The 26,502-nt window shown below is 45.4% G+C and overlaps 1 protein-coding gene across 1 annotated transcript in view; it reads right to left on the reverse strand.

Annotated features, from left to right (window-relative positions):
* The window catches only part of CCDC77 (coiled-coil domain containing 77), a 197,219-nt gene that overhangs the window by 45,390 nt on the left and 125,327 nt on the right, over positions 1–26,502 (reverse strand). The window contains 1 exon segment of the mRNA XM_030214278.1: positions 3,840–3,965. Within this exon segment, the coding sequence (XP_030070138.1) occupies positions 3,840–3,965 (126 nt within the window).

The raw sequence follows: 26,502 nt of genomic DNA on the forward strand, positions 1-26,502 counted from the left end.
TAGTAGACAATCCCAGGAACAGTGGACCAGTGAAGTAACCCATACTCAAAAGCTGCTAAAAATAAAAAGGCCTTCAACTGACCACTGAACACTGGTAAAGACTCTTCTTGCCTAATACCTATAAGCAAGGTATTCCAAAGCTGAGGTCCTGAGGCAGAGAACAATCTCTTCCTAAGAGATTGCTGAGATATCTCGCGCATGGAAGGGACCAGTAAAAAATTTGCAGAAGACGAACTAAGGGTCTGAGCAGGGACACAGTTAACCAAAAGGTATTGCGGACCACCAGTGGTTAAAATCTTATAGATCAAAAAGAGAACTTAAGTTTAATGGCCAAATTCTGGACAATCTGCAAATGTCATATATCTGATTGACATACTCCACTATATAAAATGTTGCAGTAATCTAAGCGGCTAATTACAAATAAATGAATCAGAACCCACAAAGCTGAGATTGTAAAAAGACCACAGACTGAATAAAGCATCCATAGCTTTAAAAAAAACCATAACTAGTCTTCCTGAGAGATCTGAGCTTGAAAATTCAAATTCTGTTCTAATAGAACGCCCAGAATTTTCACTACAGGTTGAAAAGACATAATATTTCTAATAATTGTCAAAGGTATCTGAAGCTGGGGCGTTCCCAACCTAGAGAACAAAACCCATGGGAACCCAGCCAGGCAGCAAGGAGATTACTTCCTGACATTAATCCTAAGACAATCCCCCTGCAACCTCAATTCATGTCTTCTATTTCTAATGCTTCCCCTTCTCTGGAAAAGATGTTTGCATATTAATACCTTTTAAATATTTAGACATCTGACATTGTGGAAATTTGTTTTGTTTTTACATTTACTTGGAAACCAGCCTGCAAAAGAAGGCAAAAATGGGCCTGGGGGGATGGAGTTGGAGTCTAACCTCCAAAGAGATTCTGGAGGACTGACTGGCCAAAACTATTATTGCATTGGGAGTCCTTTTCCAAACCACAGTAGGCTAAGAATTTATGAACAGATGTCCGTGTTGCAGTTTTGCATATTTTCTCCAGGAAGCCGCTCCCAAGTAGGCTACTGAAGTCACCATAGCTCTGACATTATGAGCTGTAAATGACACTCAATAGTCAAGTCCACCTGAACATAAGTGAAGAAAATGTAGTCTGGTAACCAAGTAGATAGTACATATTTGTTAATGGCGTTCCCCTATCCTTTCTGGGTAAAAGGTTGGGTGGATTTTCTCAGATTTAGTCCACTCCAAATAGAAGAGCAAGACTCTTTTAAAATTCAGTGTATACAGTGAGCTTTCAGCTTTGTAAGCTTGAGGCCTATGGAAAAATATTGCCAGGACAATAGATTAAGATGGAAATCTGATACATTAATGAATTTAATGTAAGGTGAGCCAGTTTACTAAAGCCTAGAGCACACATGGTCTATGTGATGAAGTCACTGCCATCAAAAACAAGACATTTCAGGTCCAGTACCTTCAGTGTAAAGGGGGTAGCAGTTTTTTTTTCCATCTTATCGCCAAAGAGATTCTCTTCACTGGACAGCAGTTAAGCAAGCTTTCCTGCATATCATATCTTAAACCAGAGCCAGATGAGTCTCCAAGCACCAAATACCCATTGCAGTATCTCTTGATGCTGTAACAAAAATATCATAGGTTGCTTGGACCATGTATTTTCAGAACTCCTTCTTCATGGCCATTAGTGAACAGAGTTCTTGGCTCTCTCTCAAGGAAGAGTACCTGCAAATTCACCAACATAGCGCATAGTGTTTTCTTAAATACATGCAGAGTACAAGCACAATGTTCTGATAAAAATTCCTGCCAAAAGACTCCTAGTTTCTCTCCCTAAGGACACACAGGAAGGAGTCTTGAAACTTTGAGGTCTTTTTGGAGTGGATTAAATCATCATGGAATGGTGAGGAAGCTGTGGCTTCTCAAATTTGGAAGCCTTCTTATTGACAGAAATTATAAGAAAAGGGGGTATACCACATTCTCATCTGTACATTCTTATCTGTACATCCTTCAGGGTTCTGTGAACAGGCACTGTCAGTCTCCTGGGGAGGAATGGAGGGCGGGACTCAAGAAACTGAAGGATGTCCAGCATTTCTGCCCTCTGCCGCTAATTTGAATGGAACAGCCTCAGCCATTTCCCTCACAAAATCATTGAAAGTTTCTCCAGCAGGGATTTTCCTCTCCCATGAGACAACGAGTGTGATGGTAAGCCGGTTGAATCCTCTTTAGAGAAAATATCTGCATCCTAATCAGAGCCCCAGGAGTACTCAAAGTCAGACTATGAAAATATTCCAAAAAGAGGTTTTGGTCTCTGTTTCTCTGAACCTACTCACATCAGTATCAGGTCTTGGATCTGCAATGTTTTGATAATGCTTCCTCCCCAATATACTGGAGAGTGACAACTGAGTGGTAGATATCAATCCTGGGGCCCTCAACATCTCGGTGTTGATGCCTCCTCTACAGGCAGTGTGTGAGTCTCGAGAGGACCAGCTGGTTGTCACTTTGCATTGACAAACCGTGCCAAAGCTGCAGCATTGCACTCAGCAAAGAAGCACTCCTTCCGCTCACTGAAGGTTAAGGCTGCTTTGTCATGCTGATGCGCCCCGGTCTCTGCCTCACATTTGGCATCATGAACCCTCATTGTCAAAGTTGAGGATGAAGCCTTCATCTTCTTCAGGTGGGACTGGTCCCAATGGCCTCTATCGATACATGTCTAGAATGAATGGGCACACTCTTGATGCTGATGCATCCCCTTCAGCCAATGCATCCCCAGGACTCATAAAAAAATGCTGAAGTCCATGAACTTAATTTCTCAACCACAAAAATCTCTCAGACATCTGTGAACACAACTTACAAGAGGGATCATGGTCGATGCCCCAGAAAATAGATATGTGCATCTGTAATGGATATGGTCCTACTGTAGCAGATGCACTTTTAACTGCGCAGGAGTCTTTCTAGCTGCTTCAAAATGAAATGACTATTTTGAATACAAATAACCCCACCAGAAGCCCAATGTCCTCAATCAAATCCTATATCGGTCTAGCAATAAAGAAATAAAAAGGAAACCTGAAAACACCAGAAAAAACTAGCTAAGACTCTAATGGGGAAAAATTTACTGCACAACAATGACAGGAGCATGAGAAACTTGCAAATCAAAAAACTTTTTTTTTTTTTTAAATAGCAAAAATGCTGTCTTGGACATGTGTCACTAGAACTTGTCTCGACTGACTCTGTGGAAGGACGAAGACTAAGGTGGTCCTGCTCAACAGTGGCTGGCAAGATGTGGAATGCATGTGTAGTGATGCAAATGAAAAGCTTCTACTATTCTCTAAACTGGAGCAGCTTTCCCAGATGAGCTCCATTAGTAAATATTCATCCTTGCTGTGAGGACTTGCTATCCTGCTTGCCCTCAAAAAAAAAAATCACTAATCCACTAACATTTCTCTCAAAAATCAATAAAATTACATATGCACAAGAAAATAATTACTATTTAAAACATTAACTATCAAGAAAATGCATATCTTAGGATGGACTACACAAGTGCTGTTCAGGTATGTAGCAAAATACTAAAAATCTGCATGGTCAGTCACATTTGGTCTTTTCTACAATTACTGACCAATGGCCATATAGTGTCAGTCAAAATTACATGCTGATGGAGAGCTAGTCAGAAGCGTTCATCTAGAGACTGTAAAGCTGTCAGTTCTCACCCAACATCTCCTTCTCTAAAATTACTAATCATGCCAGACAAAGACAGAATCTGGGTCTACTCTAAAGCAGTATTCACAGTATTTACCTGCAACACCATAAGACAATTTAGGTTTATTTTTCTCTTTTCTTTACCTTAAATATTTCTCTTCCAACATCACCTTCCTCACGTATACGAGCCAGCTCATCTTCAAGAGTGACACACTGCTCCCGGTACATATCTGCTAGTCGATTTGCTTGTGCCAGTTGACTCTCCAACATCTGAAACCAGGCAGAATGAACAAGATATTAAACAGAGAAAGCAATGGATATTACAAATTCTGGCATAAATAAGTTACTGGAATGGAAGAAAACCATATTAAGTTTAGCTGTAAAGACAAGAAGGGCCTTTTCAATATGACATCTAAATCAGACTTTGGATTTGCAGAAAATGTCCAAAAATCCAGTAGAGAACAAGGCCATTTTCAAAACAGAAAAATGTCTTTCTGTTTTGAAAACGGCCATTTGGTAGATTTTATTGTGTTCAACACATCTATCTTTTTGGACCGTTAAAAAAAAAAAAAAATTTCCAAGGAAAAACACACAAAAATCGAAGGAGCCAGTATTCTTAGTAGACTGGCTACACAGACATCCCAGCAGAGCAGTGGGGCTCCCTAGGGAGCAATGCAGTACACATCTCGCCTTTACTCCCTTATATTGTATGAGGAACCCTCCAAAACCCTACTGTACCCAATTGTACACCACTACAACAGCCCTTATGTCTGCAAGTGTCACCTATATGTGGGTACAGTGGGTTTTTGGTGTATTTTGGAGGGCTCATACTTTATACCTCAAGTGTACCAGTTAGAGTGGGATATGGGCCTACTACTACTACAACTCATTTCTATAGCGTTACTAGATGTACGTAGCGTTGTACGCTTTATATGCAGGTATTTTCTCCGTCCCTAAAGGGCTCACAATCTGTTTTTATACCTGGGGCAATGGAGAGTTAAGTGACCATTAGGCTACTTCAGAGACCCGCTTTCTGTTCTAATAGGACTGGCCATAACATCTGATGCTGTCACAGAGTCTGGTATGAAGAGTAGCAAATCTCCTGGACTGGATGGTATTCATCCTAGAGTACTGATAGAACTGAAAAATGTGTGTGGGGGGGGGGGGGGGGGGGGGGGGGTCACGTGATGACTGCTTCCTGAACAGCAGCAGGGAGGGAGAGCTCCCCAGAATTCTTCACAAAAACCAGCTTTATAAAACACTTTTTTACACCCCGAAGGTCTCTGAGATAGCGTGAAGGGACAGAGAACACATAGCACGCATCTGATCACAATTGGTGGCAGGGGACAAACGGCATGCCCACAAGGAATCAGGGTGTCATAAAAAGCAAAAGAGCTCCTGCGTTGCAAGTCAACAAGATGGCGCTGCCTCCAGACTCCTCGCCAGGGACTGAGAAAAATGTGGGAGAGTGGGCAAAAGAGATTTCCTCGACAGTGGCAGCTGCGCTGGAAGATCGCCTAAATAAAATTCATTCTGCAGTTGAGGAAATCAATGAAAAGTTTGACACGAAGGCCCGCAGACTGACAGAGATGGAACAACGCGTGCTCGCCCAAGAGGACACTACAACTGGCATGGTGGTGCAGATAGCAGCCCTGCAAAAAGAAGCGGCAGCACTTAAAGAACAAGTGGAGGAACAAGAGAACAAGAACCACCGCAATAATTTGCGGGTGGTAGGGCTTCCGGAGGAGGTGAAAGATGGGGACCTTTTCAAATTTTTTAGTGACTGGCTGCCAACACATGTGGGCCTAGGAGGAGGAGCGGGCACATGGCAATGTGACCGGGCGCACCGTATAGGGGCCCGGAAATAAGGAGATAGCAAACCCAGAACAGCAATCGCGCACTATACCAACTGGCGGGAGAAAGAAATGCTGTTGAAGCAAGGCCGCTCCAGACAAGTGCAGTTGGAATACAAGGGCCATAAACTCCTGTTGTTCAATGATTACTCTTCAGCGGTGGCGCAGCTTAGACGAGCAATGGCTCCCACGTGCTCCCAAGCTGTACAGCAAGGGTATTAGATTCTCGCTCCTGTATCCTGCAAAGTTAAGAGTGTGGCACGGAGGAAAGTCCCTGATGTTCCAGGAAGCGTCGGAGGCCAAAGCGTTTTTGGAGAGATTGAACAGAGAGGAGCCGAGGGAGAATAGTTAATGATGGAGATATGTTCCTGTGGGACAGATTGAATGGTTTGCATTGGTTTGCATTACTTTTGCTTTTGCCTGTATATCGGAGCCTAGTTGGAAAGGCCTGGACAGGGGGCAACAATGCTCTTAAGAGATTATCTGTGCAGATGGTGGCTAACAGCGGCATCCCGGAAACGGACCCTATAATATGGGTAAAGGACTAATTATTATGTTCTGAGTTGACAGGAGATGATTTCATGTCTCCTACTCTTGTTACAAGTTGGATGTTATTCTGGACAATGGATATGCAAAGTCTGCAACTGAACGGGATGGTGACCGCAGCAAACATGGAATCGGTACGTCGGCGCAGTGGCGGCATGTCTAGAAACGAAGCGAGAGGTGCAGAGATTTCGAGCATTGCCACTGTAGTGATTTCAGCAGTATATAAGAACGTTCTGTACAAGATTATTGGTTTGTTGTTTATGTTGTGGGTGTTAAGTTAATGGGATAGGGGTGTATGTTTGGGCAGGGATGCCGGGGGGATGGGTAGGTAGGGACTGTGTGAATGGTTGGGAAGGGGGTCACAAGGGAGGGATGGGGGTGGGAGTCAGGTTAGATTGCCTACATGGGATAGGATGGGGATGTCTTTTGATAGGAACTGCAATACAGGAGCAAAGTGCTTCTAGCGGGTCTAGCTGGGAGGCCTGCTGGAATAAGAGAATGGGGAGCATGAGGATTATAGCCAATAACATGGGTGATGGTTAACTTGAAGACAATATATTTGAATATGGATGGTATTCACTCCCCAGTTAAACGTACCAAAATTCTGTCCTGGTTGAGGAGGGAGGGGGCGGATATCGTCTTTCTCCAGGAAACACACTTGTCTAATTCTGAACATGTGAAACTGAAGAGAGGGTGGGTGGGTGAGGTAGCGTACTCATCCTTCAACAGCAGGAAAAGGGGAGTTGCTATATTAATACACAAAGTTACCGTTGGTCATTCATAAGGTGTTACAAGATAAAGAGGGAAGGTCTGTAATAGTTTTGGGAGAGTTATGGGGTCGAAAGCTCAGCCTCTGTAATCTTTTTGGCCCTAATATATATAACCATAAATTTTTTTCAGACATAGTGGCAAGAGTGGCGGTATATCCAGACTACCAGATGATTTTGGGAGGCGCTCTTAATACCCTTGCAGATCCCACTATAGATTGTAAACCAGTTAAATCTAAAAGTAAGGGGTGGGAGCATAAGGGGGTTAATTTTTTGTTACATCAATTAGGGTTGGTGGATGTCTGGAGAATTTTGCATCCTCATGACACAGATTTCACATTCTTTTCCACCCCGCACAAAACGTATTTCAGAATAGACTATTTTCTTATATCGCAGGCTCTCTTCCCGGTGGCAAGGGCAGCACATATACTGGACAACACACTGTCCGATCACTCAGCCATTTCGTGCTCTGTAGAATACACTGCGGGGGGGGGGGGGGGGGGGGCACGGAACGGGTATGGAAGTTCTCCCCCTCTTTATATAGGGATATTGCATTTCGAACCTACTTGAGGAAGAAGTGGGCAGAATACCAGAGCTACAATAAAACCCCGGAGGTGAGCCCAGCTATATATTGGGAGGCAGCTAAGGCAGTGTTGCGAGGACATATCTTGGCCTACACTGCGGGGAAAAAGAAAAAAACAGAGGCGGAGCTGTTAACATTGTCTGCCAAGTACCAGCAACTACGAAGGCAGCATGTGGGTAGCATGGCTAAAGAACACAGGGAGCACTTGGGGCGGCTTCGAAAATGTATTGATCAATTGCTCAATACAAGAGCTGAACGGGATATATACTTTCAGAGATTTAAACATTTCAATGGGGAAACAAGGCTGGACGGCTTATGGCAAATTTAGTGCGGCCCTACAGAAAGAGACAGACAGTCACATTGATAAGGGACAGTGCAGGCCGAGTGTACCATCAAGAGACCCAAATACATAAACAATTTGTTCAATACTACCAATCCTTATACACAGTGAGGGAATTAGATCCAGTGCAGCGAGATGCTTTTTTTGAGGATCTTCATATGCCGCACTTTAGTGAAGACCAGGAGCAACGATTGAGCGCTCCTATATCAGCGCAGGAGGTCAGACAGGGCATTACTCCCTAAACCAGGAAAAGATCCGGGGCAAGTGGGGCCATATCGTCCAATCTCCTTACTAAATCAGGATGTGAAACTCTTAGCAGCCATTCTGGCTCGTACAATAAACCTGTCACTGTCCAGGGTTATACAGGAAGACCAGGCGGGTTTTGTCCCAGGCCGGTATGCCTCAATGAATCTTATCAGGGCTTTGGCGGCAATCCACACTTACATAGTAACATAGTAGATGACGGCAGAAAAAGACCTGCACGGTCCATCCAGTCTGCCCAACAAGATAACTCATGTGTGCTACTTTTTGTGTATACCCTACTTTGATTTGTACCTATGCTCTTCAGGCACAGACTGTATAAGTCTGCCCAGCACTATCCCCGCTTCCCACCACCGGCTCTGGCACTGACCGTATAAGTCTGCCCAGCACTATCCCTGTCTCCCACCACCGGCTCTGGCACAGACCGTATAAGTCTGCCCAGCATTATCCCCGCCTCCCACCACCGGCTCTGGCACAGACCGTATAAGTCTGTCCAGCACTATCCCTGCCTCTAAACCTCCAGTCCCGCCTCCCACCACTGGCTCTGGCACAGACCGTATAAGTCTGCCCAGCACTATCCCCGCCTCCCAACCTCCAGCCCTGCCTCCCACTACCGGCTCTGCTATCCAATCTCGGTTAAACTCCTGAGGATCCATTCCTTCTGAACAGGATTCCTTTATGTTTATCCCACGCATGTTTGAATTCTGTTACCGTTTTCATCTCCACCACCTCCCGCGGGAGGGCATTCCAAGCATCCACCACTCTCTCCGTGAAGAAATACTTCCCGACATTTTTCTTGAGTCTGCCCCCCTTCAATCTCATTTCATTTCCTCTTGTTCTACCGCCTTTGTATCTCCGGAAAAGGTTCGTTTGCGGATTAATACCTTTCAAATATTTGAACGTCTGTATCATATCACCCCTGTTTCTCCTTTCCTCTAGGGTACACATGTTCAGGTCAGCAAGTCTCTCCTCATACATCTTGTTACGCAAATCCCATACCATTCTCGAAGCTTTTCTTTGCACCGCTTCGATTCTTTTTACATCCTTAGCAAGATACGGCCTCCAAAACTGAACACAATACTCCAGATGGGGCCTCACCAACCACTTATACAGGGGCATCAACACTCACTTTCTTCTGCTGGTCACACCTCTCTCTATACAGCCCAACAACCTTCTAGATACAGCCACCGCCTTGTCACACTGTTTCGTCCCCTTCAAATCCTCAGATACTATCACCCCAAGATCCCTCTCCCCGTCTGTACCTATCAGACTCTCGCCACCTAACACATAAGTCTCCCGTGGATTTCTATTCCCTAAGTGCATCACTTTGCATTTCTTGGCATTAAATTTTAATTGCCAGACCTCAGACCATTGTTCTAGCTTCTTCAGATCCTTTTTCATGTTTTCCACTCCCTCCGGGGTGTCCACTCTGTTACAGATCTTAGTATCATCCGCAAATAGGCAAACTTTACCTTCTAACCCTTCGGCAAGGTCACTCACAAATATATTGAACAGAATCGGCCCCAGCACCGATCCTTGAGGCACTCCACTACTCACCTTTCCCTCCTCCGAGCTAACTCCATTCACCACCACCCTCTTGCATCTGTCCGTCAACCAGTTCCTAATCCAGTTCACCACTTTAGGTCCTATCTTCAGCCCATCCAGTTTATTTAAAAGCCTCCTGTGGGGAACCGTGTCAAAAGCTTTGCTGAAATCTAAGTAGATTACATCCATAGCTCGTCCCTGATTCAATTCTCCTGTCACCCAATCAAAGAACTCAATGAGATTCGTTTGGCACGATTTCCCTTTGGTAAAACCATGTTGTCTGGGATCTTGCAACTTATTGGCTTCCAGGAAATTCACTATCCTTTCCTTCAGCATCGCTTCCATTACTTTTCCAATAACCGAAGTGAGGCTTACCGGCCTGCAGTTTCCAGCTACTTCCCTATCACCACTTTTGTGAAGAGGGACCACCTCCACCATTCTCCAATCCCTCGGAACCTCTCCCGTCTCCAAGGATTTATTAAACAAATCTTTAAGAGGACCCGCCAGAACCTCTCTGAGCTCCCTTAATATCCTGGGGTGGATCCCGTCTGGTCCCATGGCTTTGTCCACCTTTAGCTTTACAAGTTGTTCATACACACTCTCTTCTGTAAATAATGCTGTATCCACTCCATTTTCATTTGTACTTTTTCCAGTCCATCGCGGTCCTGCTCCAGGATTTTCTTCTGTGAAAACAGAACAAAAGTATCTATTTAGCAAATTTGCTTTTTCTTCATCACTATCTACATAGCGGTTCGCAGTATCTTTTAGTCTCACAATTCCCTTTTTAGTCATTCTCCTTTCACTAATATACCTGAAGAAATTTTTGTCACCCCTCCTTACATTTCTAGCCATTTGTTCTTCCGCTTGCGCTTTCGCCAGACGTATCTCTCTCTTGGCTTCTTTCAGTTTCCTCCGGTATTCCTTCCTGTGTTCCTGTTCTTGAGTTTTTGTGTATAAAAGAACAGAGGGGAAAGAGATGATCGCTGGGCTGGACATGGAAAAAGCCTTTGATAGTGTATCGTGGCAGTATCTATTTTGGGTGATGGAGAAGTATGGGATCAGTGGCAGGTTCATTGAGTGGGTCAAGGTCTTATACACTAAACCAAGGGCGAGGTTGATGATCAACAACACATTAACAGATAGCTTCGAGCTACAGAGGGAAACCCATTGTCACCACTCTTGTTCCTCCTGGCAATTGAACCGTTGGCAATTAAAATAAGACAAAGTGACAAGCTTAGAGGTCTCAAGGTGGGGGGGAAGGAGATCCGAATTAATTTATTTGCAGATGATATTTTGCGGAACAACAAATGGCTAGAAATGTAAGGAGGGGTGACAAAAATTTCTTCAGGTATATAAGTGAAAGGAGAATGACTAAAAAGGGAATTGTGAGACTAAAAGATACTGCGAACCGCTAAGTGGATAATGATGAAGAAAAAGCAAATTTGCTAAAAAGATACTTTTGTTCTGTTTTCACAGAAGAAAATCCTGGAGAAGGACCGCGATGGACTGCAAAATGTATAAATGAGATTGAAGTGGATAGAGCACTGTTCACAGAAGAGAGTGTGTATGAACAGCTTGAAAAGCTAAAGGTAGATAAAGCCATGGAACCGGATGGGATCCACCCCAGGATATTGAGGGAGCTCAGAGAAGTTCTGGCGGGTCCTCTTAAAGATTTGTTTAACATATCCTTGCAGACGGGAGAGGTTCCGTAGGATTTGAGAACGGCGGAGGTGGTCCCTCTTCACAAGAGTGGTGATAGGGAAGAAGCTGGAAACTACAGGCCGATAAGCCTCACTTCGATTATTGGAAAAGTAATGGAAGCGATGCTGAAGGAAAGGATAGTGAATTTCCTAGATGCCAATAAGTTGCAAGATCCCAGACAACATGGTTTTACCAAAGGGAAATCGTGCCAAACGAATCTCATTGAGTTCTTTGATTGGGTGACAGGAGAATTGAATCAGGGACGAGCTATGGACGTAATCTACTTAGATTTCAGCAAAGCTTTTGACACAGTTCCCCACAGGAGGCTCTTAAATAAACTGGAAGGGCTGAAGATAGGACCCGAAGTGGTGAACTGGATTAGGAACTGGTTGACAGACAGAAGCCAGAAGTGGTGGTGAATGGAATTCACTCGGAGGGAAAAGTGAGTAGTGGTGTGCCTCAGGGATCAGTGCTGGGACCGATACTGTTCAATATATTTGTGAGTGACATTGCCGAAGGGTTAGAAGGTAAAGTTTGCCTATTTGCGGATGATACTAAGATCTGCAACAGAGTGGACACCTGGGAGGGAGTGGAAAACATTAAAAAGGATCTGAGGAAGCTAGAAGAATGGTCTAAGGTTTGGCAATTAAAATTCAATGCGAAGAAATGCAAAGTGATGCACTTAGGGAATAGAAACCCTCGGGAGATGTATGTGTTAGGCGGGGAGAATCTGATAGGTACGGACGGAGAGAGGGATCATGGGGTGATAGTATCTGAGGATCTGAAGGCGACGAAACAGTGTGACAAGGCGGTGGCCATAGCTAGAAGGTTGTTAGGCTGTATAGAGAGAGGTGTGACCAGCAGAAGAAAGGAGGTGTTGATGCCCCTGTATAAGTCGTTGGTGAGGCCCCACCTAGAGTATTGTATTCAGTTTTGGAGGCCGTACCTTGCGAAGGATGTAAAAAGAATTGAAGCGGTGCAAAGAAAAGCTACGAGAATGGTAAGGGATTTGCGTTACAAGACGTATGAGGAGAGACTTGATGACCTGAACATGTACACTCTGGAAGAAAGGAGAAACAGGGGTGATATGATACAGACGTTCAAATATTTGAAAAGTATTAATCCGCAAACGAACCTTTTCCGGAGGTCCGAAGGCGGTAGAACGAGAGGACATGAAATGAGTATTTTTTCACGGAGAGAGTAGTGGATGCTTGGAATGCCCTCCCACGGGAGGTGGTGGAAATGAAAATGGTAACAGAATTCAAACACGCGTGGGATAAACATAAAGGAATCCTGTTCAGAAGGAATGGATCCTAAGGAGCTTAGCCGAGATTGGGTGGCAGAGCCAGCCGGTGGTGGGAGGCGAGGATAGTGCTGGGCAGACTTATACGGTCTGTGCCAGAGCCAGTGGTGGGAGGCGGGGCTGGTGGTTGGGAGGCGGGGATAGTGCTGGGCAGACTTATACGGTCTGTGCCCTGAAGAGGACAGGTACAAATCAAAGTAGGGCATACACAAAAAGTAGCACATATGAGTTTGTCTTGTTGGGCAGACTGGATGGACCATGCAGGTCTTTTTCTGCCGTCATTTACTATGTTACTATGTTTTTTACTATGATATTTTATTATATCTAGAGGATGCTTCCATATATTTGGAACAGGCACTGTTTTTGGTAAAAAAAAATTTGGGAAACTTTCGGGCCTAAGGGTTAACTGCGATAAATCTTTCAGGTAGTCAAGCTAATTCTAGGTTTGGGAACCTCCCTATCCCACCAGTGCCGCAGGCAATATGCTATTTGGGTATTTATTTGAGTACTAACCCAATAGTGATGTATAAGAGAAACATACTGGATTCAATTGATAAGATTAGGCAAACTTGTGTGAGGTGGACGGACCTCCCCTTATCACTATATGGCAGAATAGCATTGGTTAAGATGGTCCTGCTGCCAAAGATGCTGTACCCGCTGCAAGCAATGCCCATCTGGATTAAGAGGACAGGATGAACAAACTTGTGTGAGGTGGACGGACCTCCCCTTATCACTATATGGCAGAATAGCATTGGTTAAGATGGTCCTGCTGCCAAAGATGCTGTACCCGCTGCATGCAATGCCCATCTGGATTAAGAGGACAGGATGAACAGTTATTTAGGTCAACTATAAGATCATTTACATGGAGACAAAAAGGTGCTCGCATAGGACATCAAGTGTTAACACTTAACAAGGAGAGGGGTGGCCTTAACCTGCCTGACCTACGCCTGTATTACGTGGCAGCACTGTTGCATATCATATACGAAGGTATTAATGGCCAATCAAAATTTACTCCAAATCATTGGTGGGAGGATTGGTGCAAACCATACACGTTTATAAACTCACCTCCGGGGTTAGGTACTGTCGCAAATAGGCAGTTTGGCTTCCTTACACCGATCCGTGCTGCGTGGAAGTGGTGGAGAAGCAGGCAGGATAGAAGTCCGTATGTTTCACCCTTTCAGAGACTGGAGGGGCTGGTAGATTTCCCGGTGGGCATGGGACCCTCTGTATTTAAGAGATGGGCAGAGAATGGGTGCGTGACATGGGGGGACTTGGTGTCTCCAGAAGGTACTAGTTTCCTTTTCTTTTCACAAGTGAAAGAAAAATGGTAGGTCTTAAATAATCATATGTTACACTACCTGCAAGCACGAAACTATTGGCAACAGCTGTGGGGGAAATATAGGAGTAACTGGACATATGGTAGTCTGGATGCGGTGATGCTGCGCTTGCCTCCGGGGGTAATAGATTATCCATGTGGTATAAGCTGACGAAAATGGCCATACCAGACAAAATGGAGGTGAGAGCTGTCACTAGATGGAATAGAGAGTTTGGAACCGATTATTCTCACTCTCAATTTAATTTCTTGTTTGTGACGCTATCTGAATTCGTTAAACCCGCGGACTGGCAAGAAACTCAGTTTAAATTGCTTCACCGGGCATATACGCTGAGGACGTCACAATATTTATTCCTTTCCAATCCAACCTTACAGAAATCTCGGAAAAAATAATCACTGCCATGAAGACCCTAACATCCTGGGCCAACGCTTTCAAAATGAAAATGAACAAAGAAAAAACTCAATGTCTAAGCCTTTCATCACAACACGCCACTCTGCTCCCAACCACTCTGATCACCCCCGACGTTACAGTCCCAATATCTGACAATCTAAAAATTCTAGGAGTAACATTAGACAACCACCTAACTTTAGAAACTCATGCAAAAGCCACGACGAAGAAGATGTTCAACATGATGTGGGTACTGAAAAGAGTAAAACCATTCCTCCCACAGAAAACTTTCCGCAATCTAGTACAATCCACAGTACTCACCCATACCGACTACTGCAACAGCATCTTCATCGGTTGCAAAGCCCAAATCATGAAAAAAACTCCAAACCGCCCAAAACACAGCAGCCAGACTCATCTTTGGCAAATCACGATTTGAAAGTGCAACACCACTACGTGAAAAACTTCACTGGCTCCCTATCAAGGAACACATAAACTTCAAAGCCCACACAATGATCCACAAGATCCTCCATGGCGAATCTTCAAGCTACATGACCGACTTGATTGATCTACCAGCCAGGAACGGGTCCAAATCTTCTCGAACATATCTCAATCTCCATATTCCCAATTGCAAAGGCCTCAAATACAAAACCTACTACGTATCCAACTTCTCCGTTATAGGCAGCAAACTCTGGAACGCAATACCTTGACACATCCGAACAACCAATGAACATCTACCCTTTCAAAAGCTGCTGAAAACTTACCTCTTCAAACAAGCACACCCAAAAACCCAACTTAATTCTCGAACCTGATCCACACCACTAACACTACCCATACTCCTATCCTCTCCCCTACATCTCTTCCTAGTGTCCTATTCTCTATAATTGGGTTATCTCCGTGATATTTTGTACCATCTCTGTGATACTTTGTACCATACCTTGTAAACCGCACTGAACCTGCTATCGAGCGGGGTATAAATGCTATAAATAAATAAAATAAACATATCACTTGTGAGAGGGGGAAGAGAATGAAGCTGTGGGAGTCGGATAAATGTCCTAAATGTCAGTCAGGAATTGGTACTCTTTTACATAGTTTCTTGGAGTGCCCCAAATTGTCCTTATGGAACAAAATTTTTAAGATACTGAACACAGTGCTTCAGGTCGTGATAGAACGGTCTTATCAATCATTGTTGTTGGGGGATCAGACAGACTTCATTGAACAGGGGCTCTCCCAACCTCAATGGAGATTCTTATATATGACAACATTGGCAGCTAAAAAAACTATTTTGCAGTTTTGGACAAGTGCAGATCCAGTACCCTATAATTGTTGGCTGGCAAAGGTCAAAGAAATGGCTAAGTACGAGACTTCACTGTATAAGCAGTCCCCAAATCTAGACAACAGGCAGTATGCCTCGTTGTGGCAAAAGCTAGAGGAATTAGTGCGACAGTAAGGCTCCTTAGCAGATATCCTGACCATGTAGGGGGGAAGGGAGGTAGGTAGGTTAGGGGAGGCCTGATGGGTGGGAGGGCGGGGAGGGATGTGTGCGTATCCCTTTTCTCTTTGACTGGAGTGGTTCTTAGGGGCTGAGGGAGGCCGAGAGGGGATATTTCGGTGGGGGTAAAGAAGAAAATGTCAGTGCAAACATGTTTTAAGGGTGGTATCAGATTCTATCATTGAACTGAATGAAATGCTGTTTAAAGTATTGATGGACTGTTTCAGATCTTCTGGACTGTATGCACGTATTGTACTGATGACAAAGAGAACTGAAAAAAAAAAAAGAACTGAAAAATGAGCTTGCGGAGCTACTGTTAGTGATATGTAATTTATCCTTAAAATTGAGCGTGGTACCGGAAGATTGGAGGGTGGCTAATGTAACGCTGATTTTTAAAAAAGGTTCCAGGGGAGATCCGGGAAATTATAGACCAGTGAGTCTGACGTTGGTGCCGGGGAAAATGAGAGAGAGACTATTATCAAAAACAAAATTACAGAGCACATCTAAGGACATGGATTACTGAGACCAAGTCAGCATGGCTTTTGTGTGGGGAAATCTTGCCTGACCAATTTACTTCAATTCTTTGAAGGAGTAAACAAAGATATGGACAAAGGGGAGCCGGCTGATATTGTGTATCTGGATTTTCAAAAGGCATTTGACAAGGTACCTCATGAAAGGCTACAAAGGAAATTGGAGGGTCATGGGATAGGAGGAAATGTCCTATTGTGGATTAAAAACTGGTTGAATGGGAACATTTGGCAGAGGACGTCCAAGAAGAACTTTCGGCAGCCCTTTCACTGGAGTCACAACAGAAAGTGCCCCTATCCTTTTATCATAAGCACATTAGAGAAACAATGCCAGAACCAAACTATAAAAAGTTGGAGGCTGACTGGCAACAAGACTTGAAAGTTAACATAACGACAGAAACAATTAAGACATTCATCCTGACCATTCCCAAGCGCTCGGTATGGGTGGGACATTGGGAACAACAGTACAAATTTGCTTTCCGTCTTTATATACCACCCCGGAGAGCCTTTTATATGGGACTCTCGCCATGGGGAGAGTGCCCCAAATGTAGATCAGATGGTGCAACATTGGGCCACATGTTTTGGTCCTGTAAAGGAATCCAAAAATTTTGGACAGATTTGGTACAAAATATATCCACATTATGGCAGAATAAATGGGAATGTGAACCAACGCTATTATTTGGTCAACTAAAACTTAGACATCCAATTCCAAAAGGATACAAAAACTTCATCAATAAAGCTATTGTGGTTGCCAGACAGGTCATTTTGAAAGAATGGCTGACGCACAAATATCCCACAGTGATACAATGGCGAACACAGATGATACATTTGATGCGTATGGAACAAACTGGAATCAACGACATGGACTCGAGTGCAGGGGAAGAATTGCAACAGATATGGTCCCCTTTTTGGAACACTTTGTCAGCACCGGCCAGGAGTTACCTACTGAATTTATAGAGACTTAAGATAGAGGACGAGAGGGAGGGAGGGTTAGGGGAGGGGGGATGGGGAGGGACGATGTCTGGGGGGGGGGGGGGGGTTAAAGGGGTAGGTAAGGAGGGGTTTTGACAAGAGTTGAATAGGTTATTACAAGTTATGTTGTGAAGTTGCATTATAAATTATTGAATATAACAAACTAATGGTAGGTGGCATAGGGAGGGAGGAGGGGAGAAAATGAAAATGATAAGAATATTTGCAGTTGTACTGTTCCTGCTGGTATAGTTTCTCGAATGACTTTTGGTTTTATACACTATGTTGACAAATGTCAAAAACTTATGTCGATGTTTACCAATAAAAAGATTTAAACATAAAAACTGGTTGAAGGATAGGAAACAGAGAGTGGGGTTAAATGGGCAGTATTCACAATGGAGAAGGGTAGATAGTGGGGTTCCTCAGGGGTCTGTGCTAGGACCGCTGCTTTTTAACGTATTTGTAAATGATTTAGAGATGGGGGTAACTAGTGAGGTAATTAAATTTGCTGATGACACAAAGTTATTCAAAGTTGTTAACTTGCGACAGGATTGTGAAAAATTACAGAAGGACCTTACGAGACTGGGAGACTGGGTGGCTAAATGGCAGATGACGTTTAATGTGAGCAAGTGTAAGGTGATGCATGTAGGAAAAAAGAACCCAAATTATAGCTACGTTATGCAAGGTTCCACATTAGGAGTTATGGACCAAGAAAGGGATCTGGGTGTCGTCGTCAATAATACACTGAAACCTTCTGCTCAGTGTGCTGCTGCGGCTAGGAAAGCGAATGGAATGTTGGGTATTATTAGGAAAGGTATGGAAAACAGGTGTGAGGATGTTATAATGCCGTTGTATCGCTCCATGGTGCGACCGCACCTTGAGTACTGTGTTCAATTCTGGTCGCCGCATCTCAAGAAAGATATAGTAGAATTGGACAAGGTGCAGCGAAGGGCGACTAAAATGATAGCGGGGATGGGACGACTTCCCTATGAAGAAAGACTAAGGAGGCTAGGGCTTTTCAGCTTGGAGAAGAGACAGCTGAGGGGAGACATGATAGAGGTATATAAAATATTGAGTGCAGTGGAACAGGTGCATGTGAAGCGTCTGTTCACGCTTTCCAAAAATAGTAGGACTAGGGGGCATGCGATAAAACTACAGTGTAGTACATTTAAAACAAATAGCAGAAAATGTTTCTTCACCCAACGCGTAATTAAACTCTGGAATTCGTTGCCGGAGAATGTGGTGAAGGCGGTTAGCTTGGCAGAATTTAAAAAGGGTTTGGACAGTTTCCTAAAGGACAAGTCCATAGACCGCTACTAAAGTGGAGGAGTGGCCTAGTGGTTAGGGTGGTGGACTTTGGTCCTGGGGAAGTGAGTTCTATTCCCGGCACAGGCAGCTCCTTGTGACTCTGGGCAAGTCACTTAACCCTCCATTGCCCGCCGCATTGAGCCTGCCATGAGTGGGGAAAAACGCGGGGTACAAATGTAACAAAATAAAATAAATAAATAAATGGACTTGGAAAAATCCACAATTTCGGGAATAAGGTGGATAGAATGTTTGTACGTTTGGGAAGCTGCCAGGTGCCCTTGACTTGGATTGGTCGCTGTCGGGGACAGGATGCTGGGCTTGATGGGCCTTTGGTCTTTTCCCAGTATGGTATTACTTATGTACTTATGTTCTGAAAAGAATGGATTTGTAAGATACTCACAGCTGATTCCCAGGCAGGGGGAGGAGTAGGGAAACACGCGTAGCAAGTGGCAGGGAGCGGTGCATCAAACAATGACCCTCCTTTCCCCTGCAGCCACCCATGTCCTGCGACCCTCCTCTGCCCCTGCCCCTCCTCCAGCCACCCATGTCCTGCGACCCTCCTCTCCCCCTGCCCCCCCCCTCCAGCCACCCATGTCCAACGACCCTGTTCTCTCACCTGCCCCTCCTTCATCCACCCAGGTTGTGTAACCAATTCTTCGGGGCAGGCAGGAAAGACCCCCGGTCCTGCCTGCCCGCTGCTGGCACTGAGACGCTCCCCCGCTGCCGGATCGCTGTTCAAAATGGCTGCCGAGACTTCCAATGGTGGACTCGCGAGACTTCTGCTGAAGTCTTGGAGGCCGCCCTTGTAAGTATCGGCGGCCATTTTGAACAGCGATCCGGCAGCAGGGGAGTGTCCACCCGAAAAGGCGATTCAGCACGCAAAGCACACCACGCCGAGAAAGCTTTCCACACTCGCGCGTACGCTGCTGAAGTAGACTGCTTCCGTGCCCCCAAAAGAGGGACAATGACTGTCCTGAAAATCCCTTCTTCCTCAGCTGCTGCCTCTCAATAGCCAGGCCATAAGACCAAAGCGGGAGGGATTTTCTATCTGAACTGGCCCTTGATGCAGCAGATCTGGAGTCACCGGAAGTCGCAATGGTGGCTCTGAGAGTGCTCGAACGAGATCCGAATACCACGGCCGCTGGGGTCAGTCTGGGGCCACTAGAACGACCAGCCCCCGATGCTGCCCTATGCGGCAAAGAACTCTTCCTATCAGAGGCCATGGAGGAAAAACATACAGTAGCTGTTGTTCCGGCCGTGGCTGGAGAAGAGCGTCCAATCCTGCGGATCCTGGCTGCCGTTTGCGGCTGAAGAACTGGGGAACTTTGGCATTTCAAGCCATGGCCATGAGATCCATTACTGGTCTTCCCCAACGTTGACAGATCAGCCGTAAAGCCGAGTCTGACAGCCTCCATTCCGCTGTGTCCAAAAGAGTCCGGCTGAGAAAATCCGCTTGAACATTGTCTTGACCCGCAATGTGCACTACCGACAGACTCTGAACATGTGCTTCCGCCCATACTAGAAGACGAGACACTTCCACTGCCAAGGGAAGACTGCGCGTGCCCCCCTGCCGAATAATGTAGGCCACCGTCGTGGTGTTGTCCAAGAATACACGAACCGCCTGCCCCTGCAAAAGGTCCTGAAAACTCCGCAGCGCATTCACGACTGCTCGCAACTCCAGACAATTTATCAGCCAAGTCGCTTCGAGAGGAGTCCACGATCCCTGGGCTACTCAATGAAGACAATGGGCTCCCCAGCCCACAAGGCTGGTACCCGTCACGACTACCACCCAATTGGGAGACGCCAGAGAAACACTCTTCTGCGAACTGGCTGACCGGAGCCACCACGCGAGACTGTCCCTGGCAGTCCTCTGGCTCGACCAAGGAAGGCGTCGTTGATAATCCAGCGATGTCTGCGACCATCTGCTCAAAAGGAAATTCTGAAGAGGCCGCATGTGAGCCCTTGCCCGTGGAATGTCCTACAAGGTCGCCGTCATGGAACCGGGTAGCTGAACATAGTCCCACACTCGGGGAGCGCGACGACTCAATAAGGCCTGTACCTGAGAAACCAATTTGATCTTTCGCCCCTCGGTGAGAAACACCTTCCCCCCTTTCGTATCGAATTGCACTCCAAGATAGTCCAGACTCTGAGTAGGAACCAGATGACTCTTGTCCATATTGACCACCCAACCTAAGGATTGCAACACCGCAATCACTCGGTCGGTGACCACTCGACTCTCCTCTGCTGTCGTCGCCCAAATCAGCCAATCGTCGAGATATGGATGCACTCAAATCCCCTCCTTCCGCAGGAACGCCGCCGCCACCACCACCATGACCTTGGAAAAAGTGAGTGGGGCAGTGGCCATTCCGAAAGGAAGGGCCCGAAACTGGAAGTGCTGACCCAGCACCGCAAATCTGAAATCTCTGATGGGGCTGCCAAATGGGAATGTGCAGGTAAACTTCCCTCAAGTCAAGAGCCGTCAAAAACTCGCCTGGTTGAACAGCAGCAATAACTGCGAAAGTGACGAACCCCCCAAATGTCTTACTTTTCTGAGATCAAGAATAGGCCAAAAAGCCCCTCCCTTCTTTGGAACCACAAAGAAGATGGAGTACCGACCTGTGCGCCTTTCGAGAGGAGGAACAGAAACCATAGCCCCTATCCTTAGTAGGTCTCGCAAACACTGCAGAACTGCAGTCCTCCTGGCCTGCGATACCCAGCGGGACTCCAGAAAAAAGTCTGTGACGGGAGAGAAGAATTCTAGCTTGTAACCTTCTCGCACCACATCGAGGACCCACTGGTCTGAAGTAATTTTGGCCCACTCTGGAAGAAACTGAGAAAGCCGACCACTGATCTGCTCTCCTCCCGAGTGGACCTGCGCCCCAATGTTGGGAGGCCCAAGAAGGAGCTCCCTGAGAGGGGAGTCCAGCCAGACGCTTCTCGTTGTGAAAGCAAGAACGCTGCCCAAAACGAGGACGCTGAAAGGCTGCGTTGGACCGCCCCGGGCGATACCGTTGCGTCTCTCTGAAACGTGACCTCGAGGCTCCCTGCCTGGAAGTAGACTTGGGTCTATCCTCCAGAAGACGCTGAGCTTTGGAATCTCCCAAATCTTTAACAATCTTTTCTAGGTCTTTCCCAAAAAGCAATTTCCCTCAGAAAGGCAATTTAATGAGCCATTGCTTAGAGGCCATATCTGCGGCGCAATGACGGAGCCACAGAAGACGCCAAGAGGAAACGATCAAGGCCATGAGTTTGGCCGAAGCACGGACCAAATCATACAAGGCATCGGCCAAGTACGCCAGCCCAATATCCATCAGCGACATCTGAGGAGTTCCCGGCATATCAGACTCCGAAATTGAATCCATGACAGAATGTAGCCAACTGAGACAAGCTCTAGCCGCATAAGAACTACAAACAGAAGCTTGAAGTGTCAAAGCGGCCACCTCAAAGGCACGTTTTAGAGAGGCCTCTAGCAGTCTTGTCTTGCATATCCTTAAGTGCCACAACACCTTCCACTGGAAGACTAGTCTTCTTAGTGACCACCGTCACCAAGGCATCCATCCTAGGTAGAGCAAACTGCTCTAAACGGTCCACTGAAACCGGATACAGCCTGGCCATAGCCCTGGCTACTTTCAGCCCCCATTTGGATCCACCCACTGGGCCGAAATCAACTCTTCAATAGCTTCATGTACCAGAAAGGCCTTAGACGGTAGTCTGGTACTAGCCATCTTGGGGTTGACCGCCTGAGAAGCCGCAACCTCAGGGTCCTCTATATTCAGGGCTTCCAGTGCCTGAGAGATAAAGGAGGACAACTTTGAGGTTAAAATCATTAATATTACTCTATCTTCTGAGGGTTCCCACACAATATTTATGATCATTTATAATTTGAATATTTAATATACGTACAATACTTACTTTATAAGTTTCATTTGGGGGAATTTGAACAGGTTTTTTTTTTTTTTTTAGATCAGAGATCAGACATTTCCACAAGGCAATTATTTATTGGACCTTTTGGAGTATTTTCTTGGATTGGAATTTTTTTGTGTTAAAAACGCAGACAAGCGCCTGCACATTGTTTTGCAATAAATGTATTTTTATCAGCAATGTAGAAAGGCATTTCCAAGGAGTATTTAGGTTGGACCAGGACAATATGCAACTATATAGAAATAACGTTAGGAAGTGAAAGCAGCCTGTCACCAAAGAGTGGGGTGTACATGTGCACCCCACTTAACTAATACTCCTTTCTGAGACAGCACATAGACAAGCCTCCCACCATCGATTCCTGCATTGATGACCACTGGAATGTGGACGGGGGTGGGGGGGAAGACTAGGGATGGTGAGAGACAGACAGTTTGGAACATGGCAGGGAATTGACAGAGTGACATAGGTACAGGGAGACCAACAATGTTCAAATTGATTTTTCTGCTGGGACAGGAGTGGGAGAGAGCAAATATTAGGAGATGGAGGGAGAAAAGTCTGACAAAAAGGGGAAAAAGGATGCAATGAAGGATAAAAATAGAGAACATTTAGAAGAAGAGGGGAGAGAGGAATCAAAGAATGGAGAAAGCATTGAAGAAGGGAAGAATGCCTCCAACCTATCCACTTAGCCATTCACACACAAACATAAGAACATAAGAATAGAAGTGACGTCATCACTGGAGATGGCCGCATGAAAGAGAAGCTCCGGAGGTGCTTCGATAATAAATAAGATCTCACCTGAGAAATTAAGGAAAATCGCGTCACTGAAGCATCAGCCAAGGTCCGGCAACATGACGACCCGAAAAAAGCTGGAGAAATACCACTTCAGAGCGGAAAAAACAGAGGCGGAAGCGGCGCTAGAAAAGACAGCGGGGAAGCGCGGAGCCAAAATGGCGGCGGAGGTCTCGGACTCGGAGCTGGAGCACGAAGAGCGCTCAGAGAGCGAAATGGAGCTCACTAAGAGGGACGTTGCAAAATGGTTTCAGGAACTGAAAACGGAGGTTGTAACCTCAAAAAAAGAAATTCAAGCCGCAGTTGCTGAGTTACGAGGAGAAATTCAAGAGATCGGGAACAGAGTGGCCCTAAATGAGGAAAACCTTGAGGCAATGGGAGAGGAGCTACAAACTGTTCAAGCTACCCTCAAAGAGGAAAAAAGAATCAGAATGGAGTTAGAACTGAAGATGGAAGATCTTGAGAACAGATCACGGAGAGGTAATTTGAGATTCAAAGGGATCCCTGAGGAGGATCAATTTGGGGACTGTATAAAAGTAATTCAGGAATTGTGTGCATTCATTTCAAATTCGGGGGAGAACTCCCAATCAGAGCATAGACTGGAAACTGTGCAGTTGGATAGGGCGCACAGAAGTCTTGGTCCTCGTAGAGGAGAAGTACCCAGAGACATTATAGTCTGCTTTCACGAGTTTCAAGTGAAGGAACTGATATGGAAAAAAGCAAGAAGCATGGGAGACATAGCATGGAAGAACTGCAGTGTTAAAGTCTTTCAAGATGTGGCGCAGGCGACTTTGATAAGAAGAAGAGACTTTAAGATGGTGACAACTTATCTACAGCAGAAGGGTTTAAGGTACAGATGGCTTTACCCTTTTGGACTGCAATTCACTATGGGCAATCAATCCAAAAAATGTCAGACCACGGAGGGAGCGTGGCGAGCATTGCTAGACTTGGGATGTAAAGATCTTCCGGCAGAGGAACAGAGGTCGAAAGGAGAGACATCAGGATCTGGGACCAGGCCGCAATCGAGATGGACGACAGTTGGAAGAGGCAGGAGATGAACAGCACTATCCAGAGCAGTCAGTCCAGCGCAAGGAGATCAAACTTGAAGGCAATGGACAAAATTAGGGGGGAGGATTAAGCTGTTGAAGTGGGTTTGGGAATGTTAAGACTCAAATATAGGAAATGTTGTGGCAAGGGTGAACGCATGGAGGATGGATGTTTGGATGGGTGAGATTGAATGAGATAAGCGGGAACACAGTGGCACCCAGTAGTTGACACACTTCCTTCAGGACCTAACTGGCAGGACGGGAGGGAGGCCGGTTGAAGACAGGGAAGGGGGGGAGGGGGGAAGGGGTCAGGATGGGTACATGGAATGTTAATGGCTTAAACAACCCAGGGAAAAGAAGTATTATTTTTAATGAACTCAGGCGTCTAAAGTGGGATATTATTATGCTCCAGGAAACACACATACAAAAGAAAGATCAAAGGTTGCTGCAACAGAAAAATTTTAGTAATTATTATGCACTGGCAGATCCACGGGGAGGCAAAATGGGGGGCCTGGCTACATATATAAGAGAGGGAGTTCCATTTCACATGGAAGAGAAGTACACAGAGACACAGGGGAGATGCATAGCGATAAAGGGGAAATTATACAATCAGACAGTAACAATTATAAACCTATATGCTCCCAACACAGGGCAGGGACAATTTTTTGAATCTCTTCGAGAAGAATTAGCCCAGTTCGCAGCAGGCAGGGTAATAATGGGAGGGGATTTCAATATGACTTGGGCAGGGCTAGATCATTCTAAGGGAGAAGGAGACAATCTCCAACCGCAAAGAAATAAGCTAAAGGCTTTAATTAAGGAGTTAGATCTCCTTGATGCATGGAGGCTGCAACATCCTAGGCAACGAACATTTTCATTCTACTCACATGCACAACAGACCTACACAAGAATTGATATGCTATGGGTTAGCCGCTCCCTATGGGAAAGGGTAGGAGAAACAGAAGTGGAGAGCATTCATGCTTCTGACCATGCCCCGGTATGGATCAAATTCTCAGATCTAGGGCAAGAAACAAAATCTACCTACTGGAGGTTGAATGAATCATTAATAGGGGATGATAAGATCTGTACAGAGATCCGGGGGGCCATAAAAGAATATATGGAATTTAATGATACGGGTGAGGTGTCGGATGGGAGCCTGTGGGATGCTCTTAAAGTGGTAATAAGGGGACGCCTCATTAAAAATGGAGCAATCCGGAAGCGGGAGCGCGAAACTAGGGAATTGGAGATTAGAGAACGATTAGCACAATTAGAGGCAGAACATCAGGAGGGAAGCAATTTAGAGGCTTTACAAAGTTTAATAGAATGTAGGGCTGAATTACAAAAAATGCAGGTCGGGAAAATGGAATTTAGAAGGCATCTCATGCAACAGAAATTCTTTGAATTTAGTAATAAATCAAGTACTATGCTAGCCCGCTTTCTTAAGCAACGTCAGGTTAAAAGTACAATATCAATGATTAAGGGACAGGGAGGGATTCCTTTGTACAGTGATAGGGCTATACGTGACCAATTTGTGCAATACTATACGACTTTGTATACGAAGGGGGCGGAGGTTCCCAGAGGGGAAATACAACAATATTTGCAGGAGTTGGGACTCCGGCAGTTATCAGGATCACAAAGGGAGATGCTGGAGCAACCCATAAATCATAAAGAAGTGCTTGAAGTAATTAAAAATTTAAAAGGAGGGAAGGCTCCGGGACTTGACGGGTACACGGCAAAATTTTATAAGGTTTTCTCTAAGGAACTGGTGCCTGTCTTGTGCAGAGTGGGGAACAGTGGTTTGACAGGCGGATCTTTTCCACCTAGCATGCACGAGGCGGGGATATCGGTTCTGTTAAAGCCGGGGCGTGATCCAGGAGTGTGTGGCTCATACAGACCGATATCCCTGATAAACGTGGATATTAAGATCTTAGCCAAGATAATGGCCAATAGGCTGGGGATAGTGCTGCCGTATCTGATAAATGAAGATCAAGCTGGTTTCGTGCCCAAGAGACAGGTGGTGGATAATATAAGGAGATCATTACATATCCTTTGGGGGACACAACAAAGTAAAGAGCCGCTGGCTTTTTTGACAACGGATGCCGAGAAGGCATTCGACAGGGTTGAGTGGAACTATTTATGGGAGG

This window comes from Microcaecilia unicolor, chromosome 9 (assembly GCF_901765095.1).
Source record: "Microcaecilia unicolor chromosome 9, aMicUni1.1, whole genome shotgun sequence".
Taxonomy (NCBI): domain Eukaryota; kingdom Metazoa; phylum Chordata; class Amphibia; order Gymnophiona; family Siphonopidae; genus Microcaecilia; species Microcaecilia unicolor.